Source organism: Panonychus citri, unplaced genomic scaffold (assembly GCF_014898815.1).
Source record: "Panonychus citri isolate SS breed McGregor unplaced genomic scaffold, ASM1489881v1 Contig00077, whole genome shotgun sequence".
Classification (NCBI taxonomy): domain Eukaryota; kingdom Metazoa; phylum Arthropoda; class Arachnida; order Trombidiformes; family Tetranychidae; genus Panonychus; species Panonychus citri.
In genome coordinates this window covers 262276-280469 of record NW_026515482.1, presented here as the reverse complement: position 1 = coordinate 280469, position 18194 = coordinate 262276, and the positions used below count along the sequence as shown (strand labels likewise).

The 18194-nt window shown below is 31.5% G+C and overlaps 2 protein-coding genes across 3 annotated transcripts; one reads left to right on the top strand and one right to left on the bottom strand.

Annotated features, from left to right (window-relative positions):
* The first annotated feature begins 24 nt into the window (after positions 1–24).
* LOC128387073 (prolyl 4-hydroxylase subunit alpha-1-like) lies at positions 25–4561 on the top strand. Of its 2 annotated transcripts, none has more exons than XM_053346220.1 (5): positions 25–166; positions 321–522; positions 726–1507; positions 1596–2075; positions 2640–4561. In XM_053346220.1, the coding sequence occupies exons 4-5, from the start codon at positions 1751–1753 to the stop codon at positions 4049–4051; spliced, it is 1737 nt and encodes a 578-aa protein (XP_053202195.1). In that variant the 5' UTR covers positions 25–166; positions 321–522; positions 726–1507; positions 1596–1750; the 3' UTR covers positions 4052–4561. The 2 variants fall into 2 exon arrangements, with proteins under 2 accessions (XP_053202195.1, XP_053202194.1); XM_053346219.1 differs by having other exon boundaries at positions 321–593.
* An 896-nt stretch (positions 4562–5457) lies between these two features.
* On the bottom strand, positions 5458–12363 carry LOC128386975 (puromycin-sensitive aminopeptidase-like). The gene is given in 11 exon segments (XM_053346103.1): positions 5458–6278; positions 6362–6912; positions 6915–7385; positions 7508–7769; positions 8661–8843; positions 8908–9060; positions 9132–9239; positions 9304–10233; positions 10305–11329; positions 11404–11724; positions 12167–12363. Coding segments are annotated over 11 exon segments (4869 nt in total). The 5' UTR covers positions 12231–12363; the 3' UTR covers positions 5458–5477.
* Positions 12364–18194: the final 5831 nt, after the last annotated feature.

The following is an 18194-nucleotide window of genomic DNA, read 5'->3' as shown; positions in this document are numbered from 1 at the left end:
TAAGCAACGATCATTTTATAGACCAATTTATTCAATGATTTCACTTCTAATTGATTAATTGTTTGAATTTCAATTGATTGTTCATTTGAATTTCGGTGAATTGCTTTTTTTTCTGGTAAATTCTCATTCGATTCATTTAAATGATCAGGAAGGATTATTGATTCAGGTAAGAAGACAATAAGAGTTGGTCCGACATTTTATTTTTCTTTTGTCTGGTAAACAAGTTAAGCTTTTATTCCAATGTTTACATTGTGTTGCCTTAATTTACTTGATTGTTTCCTTAATTGTGATTGATTTTTTTTCATTCTTTTTCAATTTAGTTGCCTAATTATAGAAAGATGGTAATCAGTGACTTTGAATTTAGATTTTCTTTCGAAAAGGGTTTCATTTCCATCGATGAAGTTTTCTCTTGGTGGTCAATACTTTCACTGTTTTCGCTGGCGTCCAGACCCATGGTGTTGATTAACTATATGATTTAATTGTTTTTTCTCCTTTTCTGTGAAAGTAATTAATTGTGAGACGGTGAGAAATCTCTAGGTGACCTCGGTCAGTAACTTGAGTTGACCGTCACTGGGACAATGAATCGTTACTAAGTACTTAATCTTTGGCTTAATGCTAACAGGTTGTTGACTCTGTTAGTTAATTATCATTGAAATTCAACGTTAATTAACATGCTAAATTGACTCTTTTATCTTTTTCTCATTTCTTTCTCTCTCCCTCTCTAGCTCTCCATTCATGTTCATCTAATTCCGGAAACTTTTGGACTCCAAATGGGAAAAAAACATGGCCACTCCTAAGAGATTCTAATGGGTGATGGAAGATAAACAATGATGACCAGAAACAACCAAAGAGGAAAAGGAAACAATAACAAAAAAGAAAAAGAAAAAGAAAAGAAATTGAAATGAAGGGATGAACAGATAATCTCTGTTCTGGAAAAAAAGGAAACCCTTTATTTTCATATTCATCGTTGGTTAACCAGATTAAATTGTTAGAATTACGTTCTCGTTATTTTCTTCCATCAAAAATGTAGACACTTTTCATTGATTGTGTAATTTCTGGTTACCCTCAACAATTGAAGTTCCAAGAGGAAAAAAGACTCAATCAAAATTGAAGACAGTTCCATGTTCTTGGTCATTTATCCTTGAATATTATTCAACTCTTATGAATCTCTAAGCGAGTTCAGATTAACTCAAGTTTCTATTAATTCCTCTTTCTACAAACACTTATCTTCTCTGTCTTATTCTCCTCATCTTTTCCTCTTTCATCATCATCTTCTTACTTCTGCGTCGAGAAAATTTCTAGTTTTCTCTTGAAATCCATCTGTGAATCTCAGTTTTTAGAATCATCTTGACAACTCTTACCTTTTATTTCTGGTTTGTTTTTATTTTCTTTTTTGATACAATCAATCTTAGTTTGTCTTTTTCTAATTGTGATGATACCTGATCAATGAACAATCAGAAATTCTCATTAATTTGATCAATTTGAACACCAAGAGAAACAAATATCGGTGAGTTTTTTCATCTTCTTTCATTTTTAAATGCCTTTTTTAGCCTTGTTTGGTTTTCTAATTTATTGTTTTTTTCTATTTTCTATAGAATTGATTGATTTCCAAAGCTAATTATGGATCATCTTTTATTCTAATTATCATCTTAACCGGCATTTTATATTGTGTCATATCATTTGTAGTTAATTTAACTGGTGTTGTGATTATCCACTTTCTTTGTTTATCCAACAGCAATAAGGCGATTCAATGATGATATTTTCTGTGAAAGATTTTGGGTTTTACCGACTGGTCAATTTTTGTTTACTCATCTTGATTTGTGGTTCCAATGTGAATGGTGAAGTTTTTACTGCTCTTGTTGACCTGGAAAAGCTTTTGGAAATCGAAAGGACAATTGTTTCATCATTGGATTCATATTTAATTGGTGAAGAGAGACGATTAAGACAATTGAAGAGCATTCGAGAAAAATTTGCTTCAATTGAATCGATCGCTAGTCAAGATGTTCAATCTTATTTGGCCAACCCCGTTAATGCTTTTCTTTTGGTAAAAACACTCACCTCTGATTGGAGAAATGGTAAAGTAATCAAATTGTTACAATCAATCGATTTCCTTTTGATTATCATCAACATAGATCATCATAATTATTGCTAAGCTTTCAGAAAACATATCCTCGTATTCAACATGGATAGAAATTCATTCATTATTAAGATAAGATTGAAGGAAATTCATTTCTAATTCATCCTTTACGTTGATTGTTATCGTAATTTGGTTTCAAGTCAGCACAAAATGAGCACTAATTATGTTTTAAGTGTTTACTGGACAAGATGATCTGAAGATCTAACCTTGATCTACACTCATCAGGATGAGGATGTCACGTTGACGTTAATTTTAATTTATTTCTATATTTAAGTCAACTTATCGTTTCGACCATTTTTTCATCATGAAAACTTTTGAATTGAGTTATTGAAATGAACTATAAAGATGAAAGTTGAACAATTAACCGTCAAAGAAGATGGAGAAACAGTCTAATTATAATTGTTGATGAAAAAAAATTGATACATTTTACTAAGTCCATTTAATGTCCATTAAATTGTTTTCCCATTCTCATTAATCTAATTGTTTTCTTTTTCTCTAATAGCTGAAGCCTTGATGGTTGAAAAATCTTATGAAACTGGTCAACAATTAATCTATCGAGTTCAAAATTCTAGTGGTGAGACTTTCCCTTCAGCTGAAGATTTTAATGGAGCAGCTGATGCACTTTTACGACTCCAGGATACTTATAAACTGGACACTTCAAGTTTAGCCAGGGGAGAGATTCGGATTGCTCAACAACCTCAACATCATCCTCTCTATGACTCTAGTAACCCTGACGATTCACCTTTTACCTTGGTATCACCTAAAAGAGTTGAACTCAGTGCTGGTGATTGTTTTGATCTTGGTAAATATTCATATGTAAATGGTGATCATTATCATACAATCCTTTGGATGCAAGAAGCTTTAGACCGATGGGAAGAGGAGAGTTTAAAAACAGCTGACAAAGCCGAAATTCTCGAATATCTGGCCTTTTCAACTTTCCGCCGAGGGAACGTTCGTCATGCCCTTAAATTGACCAATGAACTACTTCGTTTGGCTCCGAATCATCCTCGAGCAGTTGGTAACAAGGTTTACTATGAGGAGGTGTTGGGTCATTCTGGTAAAGCAAAGTTACGTGGTGATGTTGGTGACGATGATGAGGTTCCAATTGATGAAAACATTTCTACTGTTGATTCACCTGTAACCCAAGAAAGACAATCATATGAGGCTCTTTGTCGAGGAGAAACCATTTTACCTCAGCGAATAACCAAAACTTTAAATTGTTTCTATTTAAATACAACCAACAAACATCCTTATTTACGTTACACTCGAATCAAGGTTGAAGAAGCTTATAAGAAGCCATTAATTTTAATTTATCATGACATCATGTCAGATAATGAGATGGAAACAATCAAACAATTAGCTTTACCTCGACTTAAACGAGCAACTGTTCAAAATCATAAAACAGGTAAATTGGAAGCTGCTCATTATCGGATTAGTAAAAGTGCCTGGTTAAAGGGAACTGATGATCAAGTTGTTGATCGGGTTAATCAAAGAATCGAAGATATTTCTGGATTAACTGTTGATACAGCTGAGGAGCTACAAGTGGTCAATTATGGTATCGGTGGTCATTATGAGCCTCATTATGATTTTGCCACACAAAAAGAAATGGATTATCATAAGGCTGATCCATTTGCAGGCCTTGGAACTGGAAATCGCATTGCAACTTGGTTAAATTACATGTCCAATGTTGAAGCGGGTGGTGCAACCGTTTTCCCAACATTGGAATTGACTCTTTGGCCTAAAAAAGGATCAGCCGCTTTCTGGTATAATCTTCATCCAAGCGGCGATGGTGATCTTTTAACTCGACATGCCGCTTGTCCTGTTCTGGTTGGATCGAAATGGGTATCAAATAAATGGTTCCATGAAAGAGGACAGGAACTGAGAAGACCTTGTGGATTAAAGCGTAATGATTGATCGTAAATCTAATAATCATTTTTTAAACGATAATTAGTCCAATCAATATTTATATTTACTTCAAGTCAACATTTCCTGTTCCTTTCACCAAACATTATGATAAAATCATCAAATCTAATCAAATGTGCCAATATTTATATCAATTGTGACAAAATTTCAATATCATTTCACATTTAATGTTTAACTGGTATTGACAATCTTAAACCAAATCGCTTAAATTGTTTCTATTCAATTCACTTTCCTTGTGACAAAGTCTACAAACGATTCTTTCTAGGTAATCATAATTGTCGATCTCTTTCTCTCTCTTTTTTCTCTACCTTTTTTACTCAATTATGTAAATACCAATTGATTAAAAAAATGATCGATATCAAATTTTAAGGACCAATTGGTAACTAGAAAAAGGAGAGATTATAAAATTGCCTTGACAGGCTCTACAATGAAAGTATCATATGTAATAAGCAATAAAAAGTACCAAAAGTACTAAATGTATGAAAAAATGCAAACCAAAAACTTGATTGAGTTTTGTTTCCGCTTAATTTGATTATTGTGGTCAGTTTATCATTTGAAAAACTTTTTAAGATCATCGACTTCTCGTTTCATCCAATTTGTATTGGTCCTTATCCAATCTAACCCTTTGGCTACTGTTGTTTCTTGACCAGAGAAATGATTCTTGTTGAAGAAATCTTCAATGTCTTTGGCTTCTGCTTCGGAGGCAAAACCTTTAAGAATATTCTGTTGATAGAAATGAAAAAGAAGATATAATTTGAGGACGAAAAAGAGAATTGACAATCCAACTGACCTCAATTAACCGGACAATAGCATAATGAGATCCGTAGCGTCTTTTAAATTCAACTGAATTTTCCTTGAAAAATTTCCAAGATTCATCTCGTCCCAGCTTCGAGGAAGCGATACCAATGATGGCTAACCAAGCATCTTGAGATCTCACTTGATCCTGAAAGAGTAGAATTAGAGTTAATCTAAATCTATTTCAAAGGTCATTTAATTAATACAATTGATGTTTACCGATAGTGTAAATTTGAGAAGTCGTCGCATTCGAGCTGGATCATTGGTGCTCCCCATACATTGAACTAATCTGAGTTTCTCTTCGATAAGATCTGAATCACGATGTAACTTTTTTAGTTAATAAGAAGAAATAGAAATTAACTTATTAGAATATGTGATTGAATAATGTAATGATTAACTCGAAGAAGAGTTTGTTAATTAGAAGAAATAGAAATTAATCAATTAGAATATGTGATTGGAGTGTTGTAGTGATAAACTGGAAGAAGAGGTTTTACCTTATAGAAAGAATCGAAAGTTTGATCATCACAAGAAGAAGCGACTGCTCGATAAACACAACTTCGAATATCGGGATTTATTGGTTTTCCTTCGAGATGATTCTTGAATCGTGACCAAGATTCTTTAATTACTGGTTCGTATCTGAAAGAGACCAAACGATTAAAACCAAAGCTCTTAGGAGATTCTCTGTATGAGCGTTAGGGTCTTTCGATTCGAATCCAAGTTTATCGAATATTTTTGAATAAAGTTTTACTCCTAGTGCGTTGAATTTATCAGTTAAATCAGTATAAGAAAGGAGCGAGCCCAGTTTACCGAAACAATTATCGATAGCGACCCAAGTTGAATAATTGTCTTCATCAGAATAAGACTCAAGGAGTGAAAGGACAACTCGAGTAGAGATATTACCGGAAAGTGCAAGAGCCAATGAATCATTAAGTATCTGTAATCGATCAACAGCTACTAATTGTTTCGCTGAAATTGCTGATTTAAATTGGTTCAACATTTCAGTTGAATAATTTACTCGATAGAAATCCATCACTTTTGGATTGAGTTTAATCCAATCATTTGGAGACACATTTGGTATAATCAATTCGGTTGTTCTTTCAGTCATAAGAGTTGATAAGGCGACTTTGTTTGGATCTTTAGAAGTGATTATGGAGATTGGAATCATCCACATCATTTGTTTCTCTTCGTCAGTTAATACTCCATCAATAGAGAATTTTTGTTGTTCTAATTTAAGAACACGATTGTTTCCATCTTGTCTTGATTCTACTTTAATCACCGGATAACCGAGTTGTTTAGTCCATGTGGGCATCGTCTTTCCAACAGGTTGATTACTTGCAGCTTCCAATGAGTCCCATAGATCTTGAGTAACAGCATTTCCATAAGCATGTTTATCAAGATACTCATGTAATCCTTTACGAAAAGCCTAACAATTAAAATGAGTTATTTGAGTATTTATGTAACTTGATCTACGTGGAATTTTGAATTAAGAAACTGGTGAAAATTTACCTTATCTCCAATCCAATTGTAACACATGCGAATTACTGATGCTCCCTTTCCATAGGAAATTTGATCGAAAATCGAGTCAATATCATCTGGATGATAAACTGGTACCTCGATGGGATGACTGTTACGAAGAGAATCGGTCTCAAGAGTAGGAAGTGATACGCAAGCAACAAATTGAGACCAAATGTCAAAATGAGGGAAAATTTTATCCACTGCAAGATATTCAGTGAAACGGGCGAATCCTTCATTGAGCCAAAGGTCAGTCCACCATTCCATTGTTACTAAATTACCGAACCATTGGTGAGCAGTTTCATGAGAAACTGTTAATGCGATACCTTCTTTGGTAGAAGATGAAGTATTTAAAGGATCAGTAATGATTCTCATCTCTCGATACATAATCGCACCCCAATTTTCCATGGCCTGATAAGCGAAATCAGCAACTCCGATATGATCCAATTTACCCAAGGGAAACGGGATATCGAAAAAATCTTCATAAAGAGTGAGAGATTCAGAGGCCACTTTCAGTGCGAATGTCCCTTGATCTTTTTTCCCCACGGTGTGTATACTCGTATTCGTGTGTTACGTTTAGTAGTCGTTTCCACATACTCATAGTCACCAATTACGAAAGCAACGAGATAAGATGACATAACTGGTGATGGAGCGAATTTAACAATCTTAAGATTTGGATTCTCTGGGTGTGGAATATCATTAACTGGATCAGTGTTGGATAAAACTGTTCGGTCTTTCGGAGCAATAATGGTCACCTCGAATCTCGCCTTGAATGAAGGCTCATCCCAACATGGAAAAGCCCGACGAGTCTCAGTGGCCGCAAATTGGGTAAGAGCACCATATCGATCCTCTCCATTTGGTCCCTTGTATTTGCTACGATAGAAACCAACCATTTGATCATTGAGAATCCCAGAATATATAAACGATAAGACACCATTTCCAGTTTTAAGTTTCTGGGCAAATTTGATATTGGCCTTTTTCTCAACCGTGTCAATGGTCACTTGTCCTTGATGAGTCACTAAAGAGAAAATAAAAAAAGAGAAAATTGTCAATAATGGTAACACAACAATCGCCTCATGTGTCAACACCGGTAGAAACCAGAACGCTTGTTTTGATCTGAGGAAATAGAAATACACTTACCCCCTGATTCAGATTTAAAGGTTGCCCTTTGAATCTCAATTTCAGCGACATTGACGACAATCAAATCAGTGCTTTCGTGTACAAATACCTCGATGTCCACTTTACCGGAAAAGACAAATTTCTCTAAATCCGGTGTCACCTCCAATTTGTACAATGAGGGAATCACATTTTTTGGTAACCTCTTGTAATGTTTGGGTTTAACTGATGAAATCGGCGGTGACATTTCCTTCAGATCGGAGACACTTTCACTTTGAAACAAAATCTAATCACAATTGAATCAATTTAAGTTGAAAAAACAATGAAAACTTGACCAATATGGTTAATCCGAAACAGAAAAGGGAAAACAAGAAACAACAAAATATTGTTACCACAAATTAGAAAACAACAGACTGAATAGTTGCTTTGATCTTTGTAATTTGATTCTCAGCTAATTGTCCACAGTGAAGCCTTTATATTTAGACTCTTCCAAGGAAATGTTGGTTATTAAATTTCACTTCGAACAACAGTTGAAAACATAATCAACTCTCTTTCAAATAATCAAGTACCAAGAGTATCAGAATCCAATACTTGGTTTACCTTCACAAGAATAGAAACAAAAAAAAAGGAACCGAACCCAATTGGTGAGACGTTTTTCTATTAACAAATTAATCACATTGTCGACAAAAAGGTGATCAAATGATTAAGATGTGATTCGCCTTGATTTATTGTTAATTGTTTTCTTTTTGTAACAATAAAATCAACGGATCACATTATTTACTAATTGTCTGGAGTAAAGATCAGGAAAAACTTCTTGGTTATCAGTCAATTCATTCATGTGTCATGATGACAGTTTGTTACTCTTGTGATTAGATAATTTGAATTTCAAATGATCAAATTAACTGGTTAATTGTTTTATTTTGATGACTTGTAAACATTAAACTAGATTGATTAGGATTGTGTCTCAAGTATTTTTGTGTACATTTATTATCCTCGTTGGATTAATTGTTTAGAATTGAAGGGAAAAAATGACGGTAATTAAGTAAATTTAGAAGAAATTTCTTATTCTAAATCCAGTTTAATCTTAATTAATTAAGTGTAGTAAATTACTTTCATCTGTTGAGAAAACATTGAATTCTTTATGGTTATAATAAAGTATAAAACTTATGGGAGATTAATTTGATTTAGAATCAAGATAATCTTTAATATCATTGAGTTCTCGTTTCAACCATTCGGAGTTTGATTTGATCTTTTCCAAACCTCGAAGAATAACTTGTTCGTGGCCAGAGAATGAGTTTTGCGAGAAAAATTCTTCCACTTCTTTGGCTTTTTCATCGGAGGCGAAATCGGAAATGATGCACTAAAAAATATAATAAACAATTAGAATTGTACGAAAAAAAAAGAATTAAAATCATAATAATCACCGCAATTAAACGGGCATTCGAATGGTGAGATCCATAACGTTCTTTGAATTCAGCAGCATTTTCTTTGAAAAATTTCCAAGCTTCTTCACGACCATTTTTTGAGCCCACGGTCGATATAACACCGATCCATCCATCTTGGTATTTAACTTCACTCTGATTTTAATTTTGACGAAACGTTAAATTAGAATTTTATAAGACAAATGAAAAGTAATAAAGTAATTTACCGAAAGGGAGAATTGGAGGACCTTTCGAAGTCTTTCAACATCGGAAGTGGCACCGGTCGCTTGTAATAGCCTGACTTTTTCCTCGTTGAGTTCTGCTTGTCGGTACAACTGAAAAAAGAGATTTAAATCGATAAGAATTGTGAATAAATCAGCAATAAAATGGTGTAAATACCTTAAAGAAAGAGTCGAAAGTTTGATCATCACAAGACGAAGCCACTGATCGATACACACAATTTCTCAAGTCCGGATTGATTGGTTTGCTTTCCAAATGACTTTTAAATAGAACATGTGATTGTTTGATTACTGGATCATATTTAAATTTGGCCAATCGATTAAGAACCAAAGCTCTTAGGAGATTCTCTGTATGAGCGTTAGGGTCTTTCGATTCGAATCCAAGTTTATCGAATATTTTTGAATAAAGTTTTACTCCTAGTGCGTTGAATTTATCAGTTAAATCAGTATAAGAAAGGAGCGAGCCCAGTTTACCGAAACAATTATCGATAGCGACCCAAGTTGAATAATTGTCTTCATCAGAATAAGACTCAAGGAGCGAAAGGACAACTCGAGTAGAGATGTTACCGGAAAGAGCAAGAGCCCATGAATCATTAAGTATCTGTAATCGATCAACAGCTACTAATTGTTTCGATGAAATTGCTGATTTAAATTGGTTCAACATTTCAGTCGAATAATTTACTCTATAAAAGCCAATAACTTTTGGATTGAGTTTAATCCAATCATTCGGAGACACATTTGGTATAATCAATTCGGTTGTTCTTTCAGTCATAAGAGTTGATAAGGCGACTTTGTTTGGATCTTTAGAAGTGATTATGGAGATTGGAATCATCCACATCATTTGTTTCTCTTCGTCAGTTAATACTCCATCAATAGAGAATTTTTGTTGTTCTAATTTAAGAACACGATTGTTTCCATCTTGTCTTGATTCTACTTTAATCACCGGATAACCGAGTTGTTTAGTCCATGTGGGCATCGTCTTTCCAACAGGTTGATTACTTGCAGCTTCCAATGAGTCCCATAAATCTTGAGTAACAGCATTTCCATAAGCATGTTTACTAAGATACTCATGTAATCCTTTACGAAAAGCCTGAAAATCAAAATTATTTTTTAAATGAAGTTTTGGTAAAACTTTGATTAAGAATACGAATGAAAACTCACATCATCTCCAATCCAATCATGACACATTCGAATGATTGATGCACCCTTTTCGTATGAAATTAAGTCGAAAATTGAGTCAATATCATCCGGATGGTCAACTGGTACTTCGATAGGGTGACTACTTCGGAGTGAGTCCAAATCAAGTGCGGGAAGTGATGCAAAGGCAACAAATTGAGACCAAATGTCAAAATGAGGGAAAATTTTATCAACTGCAAGATATTCAGTAAAACTTGCAAAACCCTCGTTAAGCCAAAGGTCAGTCCACCATTCCATTGTCACTAAATTACCGAACCATTGGTGAGCAGTTTCATGAGCAACTGTTATAGCAATTCTTTCTCTGGTAGCAGATGATGAGTTCAATGGATCTGTTAAAACGGCTACTTCTCTATATGTTATTAATCCCCAATTTTCCATTGCACCGGATGCGAAATCAGGTATAGCTATATGGTCTAGCTTGTTCAACGGGAAAGGAATATCAAAATAATCTTCAAATAGAGTCAATGACTTTGAAGCTACTTCGAGTGCGAATGTCCCTTGGTCCTTTTTACCCAACTGGGTGTAAACTCGGATTCTTGTATTACGCTTGGTTATTGTCTCCAAGTAATCATATTCACCCACAATAAAAGCAAGAAGATAAGTTGACATAATTGGTGATGGAGAGAATTTAACAATTCGTAGATTTGGATTCTCTGGGTGTGGAATATCACTAACTGGATCAGTATTGGATAAAACTGTTCGGTCTTTCGGAGCAATAATGGTAACTTCAAATTTCGCCTTAAATGAAGGCTCATCCCAACAAGGGAAGGCACGTCGGGCATCAGGAGCCTCAAATTGAGTAGTTGCTGCATATCTTTCTTCGCCATTAGGAGCCGTGTATTTGGTTCGGTAAAAACCTTTCATTTTATCGTTCAAAATACCAGTAAATAAAAGTGATAAAACACCATCTCCAGTCTTAAGGTTGTCACCAAACTTAATCAAGGCTTTTTCGTTCACCGGATCGAGAGTTACCTGGCCCATTGATGAATCTAATAGTAGAGAAATTAATTAATACTAGATAATCAGATTAATTTGTTCTGTTTAATTACAACTACACACTTACCTTGTGATCCAGATTTAAAGGTCGCCTTTTGAATCTCAATTTCAGAAACATTAAGGGTAATCGAATTAGTACTTTCCTTAACAGATACATCGATGTCCACTTTACCGGAAAAGACGAATTTCTCCAGATCTGGTTGTAGTTCCAGTTTGTAAAGAGTTGGAATTACAGTTCTGGGTAATCGTTCATAATGTTTTTTGGCTTTGAGAAAAGTTGACATGGTGATTTGGCGATCAAAACAGAGTGACACTGAAGGTTTTAGCTTTTCCAACAAACACTTTTTTCCAAGAGAAGATGTGGTGATTAGTCTAAATGATGAGTAAACTATAGAAAAAGAAGGAGTAATTAGAAAATGTTACGAGATAATTGATGAAACTGCACAGTCAACAAATTTTGTTGCTAAAAGGTATGATACCGATTAGAATAAAATCGATCTACAGATAAGCCGAAATATGAGAAAAAGAATAATAAAATCGATTCTCTGAGCGGGTCTATTGAAAAATGAGAATGGAAACCAAGTAAGATGAGCAAATGGAGTAATAAACCATAAAGCTAATCAAATGGATAATATCCTTTTCATTTGAAATGTCTTCGAATTCTCTTATTCTCAAGACGTCAGCTAAATGAGATCAGATAAATCTGCTTTTCAACGTCAATTAATCTCAATTTAATCACATTCTACTAATGTAAATTGTTACTAATTGAAACAGAACAGGAATAACATTAGTGAGAATATGAATTAAAATAAAAAAATACAAGCGCTTACCTTGGGTAATTGAGCGACCAGTAACAACTACAGCTAATGAACGAGTTAATAAACCGTTAATCATGTAAATCAATCCGAAAATATTGATTGTAATTAAAGTTTTCAATCAATTAAAGAAATCAACAATCAATTTAAAAGGTGAAAGTTAAAATTTTCAACTTAAAAAAAGTAAAACAATGAATAATCTATTCGTTCATAGATGTCACTAGGTCGCAAGTTTTTCTTCAAATAGAAAATATTTCTGTTTCTTTTTCTCTTTCTTTCTATTCACTCGAATAGTTTCTAAAACGAACACTAGATGGCGTAGCTGAAATTCGCACGAATTTTAGAAAATTGAAAATTTTTAATTGTGACAATTAAAACAAAGAAAACTTTTGTTAATTGTTTCTTTCACAATTGTACAAAAATTCAACCTTCTTACTAAATACATAATATTACATAATATTCAAGTGTTGCACTTTATCACCATTGGAGAATTGATGAAAAGGTAAATCGTTTTTATTGTTCAATCGCTTCAGAATTGTGATTAGTTGATTGTTTAAAGTTTTCGATCACTGATTCATTTAGTTTGGAAATTTTTTCTTCTTCTTCTCTTTATTGAATTTATTTGAAAGGTCATTTTAAATACAAGCAACTCACCAAACAATCAAAGTTGATTGAGAAACATATTCACATGAACCATGAACCATGATTCTGGGTCAAAGGCAGGTCATCATCATGAATGAATCAACTGAATTAACTTTATTATTATTATGATTATTAACTCAGTTTGAGATGATTGTAAATGTGTGTCTGATGGTGTTGACTTTAGAGGTTGTTGATTGTGTTACATGTTACCAGTTGATCAATCAGATTATAATATTTACAGTTAATTGGACTCTTTTTTTTAACGAACACTTTAGATCGGCTATTTGACTTTTTTTAACGAACTTTTTTTTTCTTTTCTTCTTTTGGATAGGTCAACTGAATTAAAGAATATAGATTATATTTATAATCAACATTTAGCGATAATCATGATAATCAGTGATAGAAAGTGAAATCAAATTGAAATGCGAAAAAAAAGAGACGAAAAACTGACCTGGAGATCTGATCGACGAGAGAAACAACAATCAAGTAATGATCAAGTCCACTGATTAGTCGAGTTTGATAATTGATTTGGAGAGAGAGAGAGATTTTAATTGTTACAATTGTTTGGTCATTCTAATTTATCCTTAATCTGACCAACAATTTACAATACAATAGGTTAACATGCAATCTTCAATGTTAATTAATTGTCTGTCTTTCTCATTCGTGGTTGATTTAATTCACTTTGATTGATGTCATTTGTTTCTGTCATTTAATTGTTTTTAATTATCACTTATTAACTTAAATAATTATGAAAGGTAGCTAATTACAATTTATGGTTAATGTGTCTTTTAGTATTTTAATTGTGTTTGCAGTTGCGATTAAATTAAATCTCAGACTTTGTATGATAAAATTATCAACAATTAACAGGTAATAAGTGTTAAGGTCAATCAATTGACCATAACGGTGATTAGTTAATTGGGATCAAATTGCTGGAGTTTAAAGTTGTCAATTGATTGAAACTTTATTGTGGTCAATTAATTGTTACAATTGAAGAAAGAAAAATTAACTCACATGTAAAAGGAAACGGATGTAGATTATTATGAGATCATCATGAAGAATGAAAATTCAAATGAAAGTAAAAAAGAGAGAGAAATAGACAAAAAAAGAAAGAGATGATGATGATAAGGAAGATAAATCATCTTCAATTGACCTTAAATTGTGAGTTGATTTGATTATAGTTGAATAGACGAGTTAATTTGCTGCTCTTGATTGACTTTCACTTTCTATTATAACAATTTAACCTTCCAACCAATCAAACCTTTTCAATTTTAATCATAATCAACTAATCACAGTTTTTGTTTCAACATTAACTTTTAAATTGTCCAAGAGTAACAACCTTTTAACAATTAGATTCAATTGTCTGATTACAATTTAACATGTCAAAAGATGGATAATCAAATCAATTCATTAAAGGTTTATAATGATAATCATCATGTTGATTAACAAAAAAAACTATCAAATAGATGAATAAAAAAGTTGTGTAAATAAATTGGTAACAATTTAAACACTGGCCGCAATTAAGGATCTCGTTAATTAGTAATCAACTGAATCAATGAAGAAACAAATCAAAGTTAATCAACTATTATATTTACTCATCTTTACCTTTTTTTTTGCATCTTAATTGTTGATTATTCGTACAACAATCAAACCTAATGGAAGTTCAATTTGAATGGTAATCTTTTGTTTATCTTAATTTGATTGTCTTTCATTGGTGAGATCACAATTGATCATTTGCTTTTCAATCAAATTAAATTGTTTTTTGTTTCTCAACAACAATTTAACTTGCAAACAGAAATTAAATAATCGATTGATTGTCTAACCGTTTCTGTCCAATTACAATCTAACTTTTTTTTTTGCTTCTTCTCATCTCTTGTAATTCATGTTTTCAATTGTTCCTGAGAAATTATCATGAAATAATCCTCATGATCATGGTGATCATTGAAATCTACAAGGTTACGATTGGCCTTAAGAATTAAATTGTCGAGAAAAAAAAACGATTTCATTTTCATCCTCGATTGAACAAATTCTGGTTTCATAGACCTTGGATCTTGATCTTACTGAATTAACTTAATCACAAACCTAAATCTGGTTCTGATGATGATTAACTAATCATTTTGTTTACAATGTTGAGTAAAACGAGTATGTAATATATAAGTTGAGTAATTAAGGGGTTTAAATGTTGATTAAATCATTTTAAAGGTAAAATCTGATTTCACTTAATCATTTATTTCAATCAAAATGCTAAGTGATTAAGTGTCTTGAACAATTAACTTTGAAAGTCGTTCAATGCACCAAGGATTGATTAATATTAATCATTTAACAACGATTTATGATTAACATTTCCTTATCCTTATATAATTATGATTAAAATTATGTTCAATTTAATTATTTATTTATTATTATTATTTTTTTACTTTTCTCTTAATCAATTTAACTACAATTAAGAATTAGTTACTTTTTTAACCTTCCAACAATCAATTTTTTTTTATCAAGATCATGTTAATCATTGTAGACGAAGGATATTCAACATTAATTAGTATTGTAAATCCATGTGATTAATTGTTAACAATTTACAATAATTATCGTCGTCGTCAAATTGTAAATTATTGAGCTTTAAATCATCATTATGTCAATTGATGATTTAATCAGTTAACAATCAATATTCAATCAAGTAGAATGATTTAACAATTAATTGTAGATTGATGAGTTAATTGTTTAATGTTAATTGTGATAATCAAAGAAATGGTTTAGGAAAATACTTTACAACTGAAATTCAATGAAAATCTGCTAATTGTTGTTTGAGAAAAACACAATCAGTATGACTCATTAATTGTTACTATCCTCAGGTAAGTTAACAATTAATCGTGATAACAATACAAATCATTGTAAATAATATGAACATAATGATCATTGACTGTGAGTTAACAATTAAGTTAATTAACTTTCACTTAGAAATATAAACTTGAATGTTTTTCCTTTGAACAAATCGTTTACAATCAACTTAATTGTTGTTAACTCGTTTCCCTAATCACAATCATAAACCTGTTGATCATTTGGCTTGTTATTTTTTTTATATTATAAATACACTTGGATTAATCTATTACCATGTTAATTGTGATCAAAATTCCGTTTACAATTAACTTGATTGCCATTCCAATTCAAGGTTAATCTTGTAAAAACTTTGATGAAACTTCACCAACAAATTTCAACAATTAAATCCAAGGTTAGTTAAGGTCAATTGACTTTGAAAAAATAAAATTAAACGAGATTTTTATTTTCATGTTTCACTGATTTAGTTAACTAATCAACTAATTGTTTGCTTTAAATAGTAGTCAACATAATCAGTGGTTAGTTTTTGAATGATATTTACCTTGAGAAATTTAAATCTTCAAATTATCAAGAGCAATTTAACTTTTAGACTTTAATTGTTGACTTGATTGTTCAATGTTATCACAAGTAAATCAAATTAAGTTGTTCAATTTCACAACAATTAACAAACCAATTGAAAAAAAAGGTTTGGCTTTCTAATCCTTTTCCAGTAATCATCATGAAATCAAATTAACTAACAATTAAGAAAGTAGGTGTTTGGCTAATTACAGATAAATTTAATAGACAGCTCACAATTAACTAATTGTCTGGTTATAATCTGTATATTAGTAATTAGCATTATATTACTCATGTTAACATTTTTGTTGTAGGTTTTTAATTGTTACAATCATCATGAATTATTTAAATTACTATCTATGGGTTTATCCATTTGTATTCATTTAATTGTGTAGGTTTCTTAGCTTGATTGTTACAATCAAATTAATTGTAAATCTGATAGATGGTTAATCATTTCTAATTATGATAATGAAATTGTGTTTCTTTGTTAATTGTTGATTTGTGATAATTGTTAAAATCTAAAAACGAGTTGACCTGATCAATTATAATTAGATTCAATGTGACCTTTGATTTAAATTGTGTCCACAACAATCAAGTAAATTAAATCTTACAACCAAATTAAGAGGAAGATATTGAAGAGTAATGAAAAATGTTAAAGTCAAACGATTAACAATTAATTTTAATTGTTGTCTAAAAGATTAGAGGTGAATTAAGGTTAACAAGGAAATAATAAAATCAATGTAAAAGTTTAAACAATTAGTTAAATAAACTTTTTTATTTCGTGATTTGAACATAATCAACATGATTAAACATCTCATCAAATCAGTTTACCAATTTGAGACAATCAATAAAATAATGAACGACAATTAAATGACAATTAAAGAGAAATAAATAAATTGTTACTTTACTGATCATCTTTGACCTTAATTTAAACAAAATTATAACATAATTAAATTGATTGTTACTCTATATTTGTTTGTTTTTTTCTGACAAATTTCAATCGAACGACAATTTATTTATCAGATTAAGGAAATTAAATTTAATCATAACAATTTAATTTAATTAAATTCTAACCTTGAATATTTAACATCTTCTTCTGGTTTAGTTTTATGCCTTGAGGGCATTTCAATGATCCAAATGAACGACAGTTTCTTAATCATCAAGGTTAATTTTAATTCTCCCAATTTTTGATTAACTAAACATTCAACTAAATCAACGCCCAATTAACTAAATTGTTTCCTCCTCTCATCCACTATTTTACACTGACCAAGGTCAACACTATTATGAGAAATCAACAATTAAATCTTAATCTCTTCCTAGCTAATCAACTGTTTGGACAAACTGATTGTGATTAAATCATGATCATGATTTGACCTTTTCGAAAATAAATTGTGACCTTAAGGAATGAGAGACAAATTGTTAATGATTAACGTTAATGATACTCTTAATTTTCTTAATTGTTACCTGTATGTTTATTATTGTAGGAAGAGATTAAATTAAGGAAATTAAATTGTTGATGCTTTTTTTAATCACAATAAACTTCGTAATGTACTTGATTAGTTAATTAATTCTCATTGATGATTGAGGGTTAACCACTAATTCAATTTTAAATAATAGAAATTGTTTCTTTTTCATTTCAATTAACTTGATTGTCACTGATACACTTTAACAACAATTAACTCATTGATTTTCCGTTTCTTAGGTTGTAACAATTGTGTTAATTGTTGACCATTGGGAGGATTGATTAATAAGTGGACATCGCCTAATAGCCTTACCTTAAAATTTATACAATTAAAATAATTGTTGAATGAGAATCAATTGATTTGATTGTTGGAAGAAAAAAGTTTTAACAATCAGAAAGAAATTGAAATGTTCGGAAACAATTAATTTCACTTTCTATTCTTGCAAAAGTTGATCAACAACTAAATCAACTCAATATTAAACAGTATTACAATCATAACAATTGATTGTTGATCATAATTTGTTTCTACTTTATCATTAAAATGACCTTTAATCA

Coding starts and splice junctions, on each gene's coding strand:
- LOC128387073 (XM_053346220.1), top strand. CDS start 1,751: ATGATGATATTTTCTGTGAAAGATTTTGGGTTTTACCGACTGGTCAAT. Junction 2,076..2,639: donor CACCTCTGATTGGAGAAATG/GTAAAGTAATCA, acceptor TTTCTCTAATAG/CTGAAGCCTTGATGGTTGAA.